Source organism: Diorhabda sublineata, chromosome X (genome assembly GCF_026230105.1).
Source record: "Diorhabda sublineata isolate icDioSubl1.1 chromosome X, icDioSubl1.1, whole genome shotgun sequence".
In the NCBI taxonomy this organism is placed as follows: domain Eukaryota; kingdom Metazoa; phylum Arthropoda; class Insecta; order Coleoptera; family Chrysomelidae; genus Diorhabda; species Diorhabda sublineata.
The window spans coordinates 5,365,765-5,377,975 of NC_079485.1; the positions used below are offsets into that span (position 1 = coordinate 5,365,765).

At 31.1% G+C, this 12,211-nt stretch overlaps 1 protein-coding gene across 1 annotated transcript; it reads left to right on the plus strand.

Moving 5' to 3' along the window:
* The first annotated feature begins 2,720 nt into the window (after nucleotides 1-2,720).
* Nucleotides 2,721-8,499, plus strand: LOC130451435 (uncharacterized). The gene is made up of 4 exons (XM_056790448.1): nucleotides 2,721-3,148; nucleotides 7,164-7,218; nucleotides 7,900-8,020; nucleotides 8,292-8,499. The coding sequence occupies exons 1-4, from the start codon at nucleotides 2,933-2,935 to the stop codon at nucleotides 8,464-8,466; spliced, it is 567 nt and encodes a 188-aa protein (XP_056646426.1). The 5' UTR covers nucleotides 2,721-2,932; the 3' UTR covers nucleotides 8,467-8,499.
* Nucleotides 8,500-12,211: the final 3,712 nt, after the last annotated feature.

The window sequence follows — 12,211 nt, forward strand, 5'->3', positions numbered from 1 at the left end:
TTTTTTGTATTCTGGATAAAATTCTAGACATAATTAATGTACAATGTCCTATACCTTTTTCAAATTGTTCCGGAAATTCAGATTTTTTTTTTTAAAATTAACATGAATTATTTCTTATATATTATAAAAATTATTTTATTTCACGCTACATTACACTAAATACTTATTTCGCATTTAGCTCTTTATACCGAGAAAGTGAGCAAAAACTCTTCCTGCGTTCCTTTTTCTGGTATCAATTCAAAAGAATACGAACAAAGTTTTATTTTGGTTTAAAACTCATAGCTTTAGCAACTTGTTGATAGCCTTTATAACTATGGTGATCAGAATAAGTGCTCTTGTCGTTTGAATTTCATTAATTGTACGTGATAATATCAGAAAAATGTTTCATTAACAGGAATACAGAAAATAACCATTATTTCACGAACCTCTTCCAAATTTGCTGCCTACATCCCAAGGAACAACTAGCAAAATAGAAAGGCAGTTTCGCGAGCTTGATTATGTCAAGACTATTTGTATAGAAGAACGTTTTTTTATGAATAACTTATGGAAATGTTAGATAACAATGTGATCAAATTAGAAGATGTTTTGTTTTCTGATGAGAACACGTTTACACGATCATGTTAATCGTTAAAATTGCCGCTAATGGTCTAATGAGAATCCTCTCTGGATGAGAAAAGAAATCTTAATGTTTCGGCAGGAATTGTTTGATATCATATCGAAGGTCACTTTTCTATTGATGGCTACTTCAATGGAGAAACTACACCAAAATAATGCCGTACCAACTATGACAAACTTATGTCGTGATCCGATAAGCTCACAAGTCCCTGCGAATATAATATGGTTCCAGCAAGATGGAGCACCGCCTCATTACCAAATCAATGTCAGTCAGTATCCGAACCTTTTTTATCCCAAATAAGGGATAGGGAGATGCAGATCGATAGAACGGCAAACATGATCACACGTAATTGGATTTCTTTATAAGAAGATATGACGAAAGTATTATTTACAAGACTCAGATGACTTCAAAATACGAATCACGCTTGAGAGTAGATCAGCCACGCCTGAGATTTTGCGTAATGTTAGACAACATTCCTATATCAGATTAGCATGATGCAAGACGTTCACGGCGAGTATTTTGAACATCTCCTGAGTTGACATTATTATTATTTTTGTTTTTTTTTTATTTTTGGGTGTAGAATAGCGATATAAAATAATTTTTTTGCGTTAATTATTGTAATAAATCTGCATATATGTATAGGAATTACATTTAGACATATCAATTATGTCTAGAATTTCCTCAAGAATTCAAAAAATATACAGGGGTTGCATTCGAAAGGAGAAAGTTGGTATCGGCAACTGTCACATGACAGAGTAAGATATACCACCACAATGCATAACTTAAATCAGTTGAATCACACACGCTGTCAACGTTCCATTTTGCCTCGAACTCTTAATACCTTCGAAGACAGTTTAAAAACAGACCTGTCAAACTATTGTATTTTTTTGTAAATTTGTAATTAACCTGGTATTCAAATATAATTAACTTTGTAACAAAGTAACAGTAATTTGATTATCATCTACCTTATTGAGTCAGTCCCGTAAAATTGTGGTATCATATGATTCATTCAACATTATCAAGATTTTTGTTCCGATTAAGCTTCAACTTAACAGGTTCTCCAAGAAAATAAACGATTAATCGCTTAAATGAAAATGTTAATTATTTTTCTTCTACCATCTTCGAATAATCAAATATGAAAATCAGTATGGCTTTAATACTAAACTCACATATTTCTTATTTTAGTAATATTCACTCCAATAATTTCGTTTAATTTATTTATTTAATTTATTTTTCGTTTAATTTATAAACAATGGAAAAAAAATATGCGCGCTATGAATAGTATTCACTCCGGAGATATAAATGATCTTATTGAATGAATACTTCAATTCAATTAAAAATTATTTGAATAATATTATACAATACCATTTTTAAATGTAGGAAAAATTTGAGGTAGAAGATGAACGAATGTACAATGGTTGGAAATAAGTTTATAATCACAAGGTCAGCTTTTTACATGGATTTCAAATTTTCTTTGTCAATAAATAGTTTCTTCATATTCAAGCGAAGTTTAAGAAGCTTTTCGTTTTATTACATTATCAAGTAATTTAATGTATGAAATGGATGAAAATGTCGAACAAGGATTATATCTCCAATTTGAATTTTCGTATAAGAAATATTTGAAATGGTATGCATATATTTGCAAGTTAATTGAAAGATCAAATAATTGCAAAAATTTCATTGAAAACTACAGGAATATAATTTAAGTGTATTCGAGAAGTACATTTTTTGACCACAAGAGTTATACCAGAACTCCCCACCCTGATAGTGTCAATATTCAATTTCAAAAAAGTTAAGATCTGAAGACAAAAATTTAGTTATTAGTACCAAATAGTTTATGAGTTGGAAAAAGCAATTCTGGAATACCTATTATAATAATAATGATAGTACTCGAACCAACACGGAAACACTGTAAAAAAATAAAAAAACAACAAATTTATCTTTTTAGATTAGCTTGAATTTAATTATGGTAAATATTTCTCGATAGCATTTATCAATTTATCTAATGCTTGAACTTGCTGATACTCATCTGATACATAAAAAACAATGATGAACAAATATAGATATTTGCAAAATTATATTTAGTAGTAACGGTAGTTATAATGACGAGATTACATATTAATACATTAGTGTTATTACCATTTTTGTTTACAGCATTGCAAGAGGTGAGTGATGAACTTGAGGATGTACTATTAATGTTTGAAATTCATCAGTGAATCTGAACAAATAAACTCAGTTTCCTTCCTATGAGCTTGTTCAGTGTAATACCTCAACAATGTTGTCCAAAGTCGATTCTATAGGATCAATTGAAAGTGAATGGAAATCTCATTAAACAATTTATTTCTATACACTAACTCTGCAATCGTTCCAAAAGAAAATGGAACTGTTGAGGATGATGACCTTATAGTTCAATTAGTAAGTCCAATAGGCAAGATACATGGACACATTATGAAAAGTCAAAATGGATATGATTTTTATGCTTTCCAATATGTTCCTTATGCTCAACCACCAATTGGTGAACAGAGGTTTAAAGTAAGTAATTATTGATTATAAATTATTACCAAATGTGAGAGTTTTGGAAACTGTTCTTCATTATTTACCACGCAACAAAAATTTCATCATAGTTTCTTAAGCTGAATTAAAACTAGATAATACACCCTCTATATGATATGTTCTTGACCAATATTCCTTGACTACTGCCCTTTTAATTATTTGGAATTCCAGCCTCCTAAACCAGTTCTCAAATGCATACATCACAATCATCTTATAATGGCAAATTCAAAGAACTAACAGAAACAGAAGATTGCTTAGTTCTCAATATTGATTCTCCAGTGGTTAGTTGTGCATGTTTTTTTTATACAAAATGTTTAAAAAGTACTCCTGAAATGAGATTGAAATATAGATATAATATTAAGATTTTTGGGCTTACTGCATTTAAAATGATGAAGAATTTTATGGAAAAAATTATTTACTGGTGGTCAACAGAATGTCTATTGGAATTTAAAAAAGTATATAACGTTTAAGATTGAAACAACAACTGTGATTTTGAAGGAATAAGTAAAAAGAACTAGTTTTTAGATCTATTTTCATCTCCAAAACTGTTGGGTTTCCAGATTTTGAGTGTCTAGAATGGGAAATGGAATCGATTAAACATTTGTTCTACTATAAAACGGCTGCTTCAATATTGGGTTTATTAATATATAAGAACATAATATATAAATAACCATTGACATTTTTGATGGTGAACGTACTCAGACCGTATTGTCATATGGAATCATGTAGAATTAAATCTCTACAGAATTAATTTCATGAAGTTCGTCCAAAATCGGCTGTTAGCAAGATCGTCATATAACATACCGTGAAATTTAGGCACTAGTTCCACTCGTATACATTGAATATTGCATGAAATGAACATTTGGCTGTCAGAAAGATTTATTCGCGTTGGATACCGTATAATTTAACAAAAATTCAATCGCGTTAAGACGTCTATAAGGTCGTTATAGTATACGAATTATGGCTCTATGCATAAGAATACGAAACTAAACAATAGTCGACTGTATGAGACATTGATGCAAATAACTGTAACTGGACATAACGCAACCGTTCCATTAGAGCAACGAAGAACGTTCAATTGTGAATGGTACACCAGCATTTGTTTGCCGGAAGTGTTAGAAAAAGACCGGGAAACTAATCGCAGAAAACGAATCATTACCCACTAAAAAAAAGCGAGCTCTCACCTATCATTTCAAACAAAATTTCCGCCGGTTAGCATTAATGATTGTGAATTTTATTTTAGAAACCTAATTCAGAGTCATCCTTACCAGTATATATCTATGGATCCACGGTGGTTCGTTTTTTGAAAGTTCAGGTGCTATAGATCAGTGTAATCCAAAATATTTTATGGTAACGGTAAATTGGTAACGGAAAATTTCTAATAGAACTATTATCATAACTTTGCTTAAAACGTCGTTCAATACATATCCCATAGTTTCGAGGGCATATTTTTGATAGTAATGTTCATATTCAGTTCATTCAAAGTACATATACATGTGATGAGTCCACCACTCTCTTTTCTCGTTATTTTCTCTTTAGTAAAGATATATTTGAAAGATTCAGTGTCGCGTTGAAGTATATAATGTTTCCATCCAAACTATGTCGCCGTGTTTTCTCTCTTTTTCCTGTGATTCCTAACATTTTCTAGTACTCTAAAAACCATCTTACTCCAAGATTATCCATATCAGAAGGGCAGGTACTCCAAGTCCAACATCGAAAAGCCAGAAATATCTGATCGTCAAAGTTCTAGTTCTGATTTTACTTCCTCATAGTTTCTCCATGAATATTATGATTATTCGATCCCGATTCTAAATAAAACTGAAATGTGGTCGATTTACATAAGGCTTTCACGAAAAATCTACCATAACAATGTTTATTAACTCTAGGATTTGGGGCTGAAGGATCAACATTTAGCTATAAAATAGGTATTTGAGAATATTCACTTGTTTGGTGGGAATCCCAACCACATTGTATTAGGAGGACAAGGTGCAGGAGCAATTTCGGTTGGTTATCAAGTACAAAGCAGTTTAAATAAAGATAAGTGAATATTTATACAAACACATTGTAGAAATATGTAGTAATTGATTGAAATTCTTCTGTAATCTATTTTGAGGATTGTGCTTTTCCACTATTATTTTAGATTAATAAATAATTCAAGGTGGAAATAATGGTGAATGAATGATTGTTGTTTGAAACTTTCGTATCAACCTTATTACTTTCTGAGCATTTCTATAAGTAATTTGTGTCGCGGCCACTCTGAACCCTTAGAGTTTAAATTAAACAGTTGATCTCATAAATATCCCTTAACATCATTTCATGGATAGAGTGTGATATAATTTCTGAACTGGCTAGTGATGGGAACTCATCTTTTTTGTATCTGTAAGAAGTCATTTTATAATTTTTCAAAGTCTTCATCCATTCGGGATTCAAAACAGACATCAAGGAGGAGGTGCATACATGTCCATATCTTGTTAAAAGGCATTAGTACGGATGTAGTGTGGAACTGAAGATAATAGAAAATAATAGAATGCACTTCTCTGCTAGTTTGGTTATATAAAAAAACATCTACAGATACAGAAAAAATGCTTATTGTACACTACCACCAAACACCACAACTGTTAAACTAATTTTCTATATAGCTTCCAAAATAGCGTGGCGTTTTCAACTATACGGTAACAATTTCTTTCAGCTCGTCATAGTTGACCTCTGAGAAAAGATTTTAGGTCTAAGAGAAGGTAAAAATCACTAGGAGCGAGGTTCGTACGGAGGATGATCAAACACGTCCCAGCCAAATTCCTGTCTCGTTCACAATGTAAGTTCGGGCATTATCCTGGAAAATAATGTTATGAACTCTATGACAGAAAGTCATAGAGATCGAAACGGAATAGAAAAGTAAACGGTGCAGTTGAATAAATTACAGATGTACTTATAAAAGTAGGGAATAGTTGATTATATGATGATAAGTTAATTATTATATAAGTAAGTTCAATCTTGTGTAAGTGTAAGTAAAAAATTAAGTGAGTAAAAGACAGTATGTAGAAATCTAACCCACCGTTGAAAAACAGTTTAAATAAATTAGTAAATTAGAACAACACCTCATGACAGTACAATTTTTGGGGTATCGTAAGTCACCCAAGCTTCGTCCCCGTAACTATTCGAAAAAGAAAAACACCACCGTCTTCATTGTTTTTCAGTAACAATTTCATTAATTATTGATTTGTAGAAGTTCCATAAGAAGAGCACTAATTATAAACTAACGGTTTTGCCTAAGCTTCTCTTCATTTGCGTGAACCAGTTCATCAGTAACCAAAGACGGGCGTCCACATCGTTATTCATCGTGCACTTGATCACGTCCTTCATTCTTTCCATTCAGAAAACGAATCACAGATTTGATTTCACAAGCGGCGGCCCTTCCAATTAAAGCTGGCATCATAAAGGAAGAAAACCCTACATAAAACACGTCGACAGCAGAGGTCTGAAAATAGTGTAAATTTATTCTGGTTGACCGCTGCTGCTGATAGAAATAGAAAAGGAGCTTACATTGTGTCTATACCTCGTATTTTGTAGATATTATTTTGTTAAGCTCTAGAACTAGGTGTCTCATTGAACTGTGGATGAGCTTTTGATTAACTTTCATATGTGGTTGTGAAGATTAAAAATCAAGCAGCACTCTAGTGCCCCTCTCAGCTTAGTTTGTTCAGTTGTAATTTTCTCCTTTCCGTATCTTAATTTCTGAACTAACTTTTTTTTCTGTGCTACCTATTTACCTACCCTCTATCAGTTAGTTTGCAGTTATTGATTCCCACTAAAAGTAGAATATGAACTCTGTAGTTGACTGGATAAATCATTATCCATCTGAATATTATATATTCCATCTGAAGATTTTTTATTCATTACTTCAGGTAGTAAAATGTAGCAACTAGTTAGATTATTTTCAGTCTCATTTATGGCTGCAAATATTGATATTCAATTATAAAACAACTATTATTTTCAGATGGGAAGTGATGCTGGATGGAGTGATGATTCTGGAGTATTACATGAAGTATCAGGTAATTGATGACCTATGTACATTCATAGTTATATGAAAGATTAATCAATAATGTATTACGTTTACTGATTTATCATTATATTTCCCCTATTTTTTTTTAATATTGGATATCGCAAATAATATCAAACCTCAATACGAACCATAATAACTGAAATTATATAAATGATTGATCACATTGAGAATGGTTTCCGTAGTTGTCGTTAATAAGAGAAGACAAACTTGCGAATTCGTAGACCCACTGAAAGCTTTACTTTTAAATTACCAGTTTAAACTCCGATACCAATCAACCAAGTTTAATTTGCCGAACTTCGACCGAAAAGTCTATGTTTGGGCTAACCAAAACCCAAAGCGGGGTCTTTAAACCACTTCTCTCAGTTTAGATGATAGTGAATAAAGTTAGCTTCATCTAGTAATAATGGAGCAGTGAAAGAGGTATACACAACATGAATACAAAAACAAAACGAGCCATAATATAAAAATAAGCAATATATACAAAAGGGCAGGAGAACTGTGTGAGGTTGAATCACAAATTGTGAAAAGTTGGTTACAATGCTACATGGATTTCATAATTTATTCCATAGATGTCTATTTGATATTTTTCCAGAAATTTGTCTGATTTGTAAAGTTTTTTACAAAAAATATAAAATCTGATACCTATTTAAACTTTCGATTGTATTTGTAGGTACAGGACATGGATTAGATTTAGTATATTTCTGGGATACTCCTTCAAGTTCCGCTCTAGTTACTAGTGAAACCAATAGAAAGGTGTTATTGAAATTGTGGACCAATTTTATAAATGATCAGTAAGTGGTTCCATTATTTAACTGCAACAATAACGTTTGAAGTTATTTATTTTTTAAATTGTTTTAATCCGATTTCAAATATATGATTTATGTTAAATTATTAAGCTAGAAACAGGACACTATGTCCAAGGATTGGAGAGGTCGAAAAATATTCATATTCTCTTTACACTTACTTCATAAAAAATTATTGTTCATTGATATTCTCAGTATAACATATACGAAATAGTCTTGAATATTCAATTACTGATTACTGTTACTGTTTATTTTGTAGAAATCCCACTCCACAACAAAATGCAGATTTTCAGAACGATATTTGGCCGACTACACAACCATCAACTCTTCTATATTTAGATATTAATGATGCATTTAGTTTTGGAACAACTCCCCGTCAGTATGAAGAAGTAAAAAACATTCTTGATAAATATCTTCCATTTAATGTCTATTAGAAATATAAACAAAGCACAAGATTTATTCATTTACTTTTGTTCAGTTTTTTCCTTTGTAAAGTTTCCTCAATATATGTAAATTACAGAAGTGAGAAGAAATCATAAAAATGAATATTCAAACGATGAAATTACAACTCTATCAAGAAGATCTGTTTAAACAGACAATGAAATGGAAATAATTTTCACCATTAAAACCATATTAAAATGATATTAGTCGATTCACACTGTCTATTGTATATTTCAGTAAACAAATGTTATGTTAATTTTTGTTTGTGACATTCATTATTTTTTTTTCCAGAAAAAGATTTTTTTCTGTACAAAATTTTATAAAACAAAAAAAATTCATTGCAACATTTCGTCGTCGAACACTTTCAAATATCAACTTAAGAAGGGAAACTGATTGAGATATATTTTAATTGAATTTTATACAGCGTTTTGTATAAAAAAATAATTATGTGCACTTTTCGTATTAATAACGTACACTTGGGTTCAAAATTTGCAAAATAAGATAATAACGCAGTGGGCGAATTTAATAATGAAGATCGTTTATAGTAATTAAATGTGTGTAGAAACTTAAGCTGCTAGTTTTTCCAATAGAATATAACAAATGTAAAAGTTTTGGTGTATACGCCGGTTTTTCCCAAGAAAATCCTTAGCATATAAATATGGACGGCTGGAGATTCTAAAACTTGCGAGCAGTAAACATCGATTAATAAATACTGTATATGAAAATGCTGAATTGGGTAGTTGTATAAAGTTTTCAGTCAAGTAACAATAAATAAATTAGAGGTGAAAAATATGTGTGTTTAAATTCACCCCACCTAATAGGATAAACTGTGAGTGAACAAAAAAAATAATATTACACAAACAATGATATATAATGCAAAAATTGAAAAAATAAAATTGGTTTTTATCGAAAACGGTGCCATTAAAGCAAATTTAAACAAGAGCACATTTTCACTGAATAATGATGAATAATTTCAAGATTAGATAAAATATGATTGTGGAAGAGGAATTATATTAAATCCGTGTAATGATAAGATGAAAGTTTTAACATTATATAACTTATACATTGTATGTTATCATTACAAAAATACTCTAAAGCTTTTAAGTACGTCAATCTACAGTTCTTTGCTATAAACTTCATTAAATTATATATTATTACCAGCGATAATACCATAAGAGCTCAGATTAGTTGGTCATTATTTACGGTTGGTTTCCGAGTATTCACTTTCATTGACAATTTAATGAAAGTAATCTTGAGAAATTGAATTTAAACGTCTCTAGATATGTTGGTGTGGAAATTGTGAAAACCATGATAAGTGAGCACTCACTTAACAAAAATTCTCACCATCGGCAAATGAGTTATCTTTCAAAATCAATTTCTTTATTGTGATTAACGATTGGGATCAATTTCTGATGTAGAGTTCATACATTAATTACGGTAACCAACTTTTGATTGGGTATTGATGGTACTATATCACCAAATCATCGTTTTTTAATAAAGTTACCAAGGATTATTCTATAAAGGTCTACTAATTCAGCGAGAAGTTGTATTTCATAGCGAATGGAGAGAAATTACAGATTCCATTCAGGAAGATTATGATCGTATCATTTTGTCGTCCTGGGCAGCTGGAAATATGGAAACCCTTTCTATATCACTAAAAAAAATCGATACTGTTCCCATTAAGGGATTGCATTATAGCAATTCCACATATTCACGAGAATATAATATATAAAAAATCTAACTATTACATTACTTAAATAAATTTAAATATTTTTGATTTATATCGGTAGACAAAATAATTCTTTCAGAAATATGAGTGTTGACGTTGTTTATTAATATATTTTGATGAAGGACTACCATGATACCAGTGACGCACACAAAATTCGGCAGATATATCTGTTAATTGATTTTGAGATAGATCCAATTTTTGAGTTACGTAGAACTGATTTCTTTATAAAAGAAGTAACAGATCTTTACAAACTACAAGTGCGTTGTTAACGGACATGAGTTCAGTGAAGCCGAGGTTTCATAATCTTTAGGATAGATCGTAAATTTGAATCAACCAATACCGTAAGTGGTAGCGAAGTTTTGTTTGCATTGAGTAAAATTATAATGCCAACTCCTTCGACATGTCAGATATAACTTGTGCACTACCTGCGGTTGAAGTTATTGAAATTGGAGGTTTGGTATTTTCCCCAAATTCAAGCTCAGATGTAAACGATGATATATATTATTCATAAATTGTATTCACTTGCTGAATGATGACAGTCCGAATATAATATGCATACTGGTTCAACCAATAATGATAGGCTTACGACTTCCTCAAATAACTTCCTCCACCTTACCTTCCAAATTTCTTAATGTTACACAGCTCAATAAAGTTATTAACTTTTCAGATCGTACTTTTCAGTCGGTATCAACTCACTAAGTAGATGCGTTGATGCGTTAACTACCTAGGATGGATTTAATCTCTCCCTTAAAATCATTATTCTACTACAAAATGCATTTTAGTCATTTCCATTACCAATGACTCCGGGGTATAACTTCCGCATAGCTAATTACGCCAAACCAATAGCGATTTACTCTATATCAACTGGAATCAATTAATGGTTGAAGATAACGTTGGCAGGTCTTGCCAATGCTTTGACAATAAAAACCTGGATGCAGTCTCTGCTAGTGTTCCCATAACAATTTCCAGATCCTTTAAAAATACCTTTTACGGCTTAACAACGACATTATTTACAACCTATAAGTAAAGCATCGTCTGTTGCAAAAATTATCAATAATAGTGATGACTACGTTGAATTTAGTAATCTGCAAGCCAAAATTAAAACAAACTCCAAGTTATTTACTTTAGGATATTTTTCTTTATCAGGTGAAACCATATGTAATGAACAACGTGGTTTTAATCCTGGTAGATCAACAATCTCGAATATAAGGCAGCGTACTTAGATAACAGTAGTCATGTTGATGTCCTCTATACAGATTTTTCCAAAGCCTTTGATCACTTGGATCATGACATTATTCTCACTAAGCTATCTAACATTAGTTTAACTGATTAACTTACCAATTTTTTTAATGTCATGCCGCACAGATAGAAAACTTGCAGTTACTTACAAGGGTGTTACCGTAGAAATTAATACAATTTCTGGAGTGACCCAGCTCTCATTTTTTGATCCATTATTATTGTTAATATTTGTAAATGATATTGTCTTATGATTACATCCTAATGCTCTTCTTCATGCAGAGAATTTAAGGCTATTTATTTTATTTTAATTATAGCATTCCTAATAATTTGTTTCAAAGGTCTTGGAGCTACATTTAATAGTAAATCACCCTTTGTAAATCATATTAATATTATCCTTGGTGGAGCTTTTAGTAACCTTGGTTTTATACTGAGAAACTCTAGACAGTCCATAGAAGTTAAAGCCGAATCTTTAGTTTTTAATGTATTCGGACCCAAACTCTTGTCAGCACAATGAGTATTATTCTTATAAAGACGTATGTGCTTTTTCTTCCTTCTTCCCAAGTTGTCACCATTATATAGAATAAACAATATTGTTATATGCAGAATTCCTGATATTTTTGTGACACTATTTCTGGCATAAAAAAAATGTCCACCGTTTTGTAATGTTTTCAGTATTCGTATTTGGCAGAGTTATCATGGAAGTATCTACAACTGTTACTTTTTTCGTATCTTTCTATGTACTATATTATTTACAATTTATCTAAATGTAC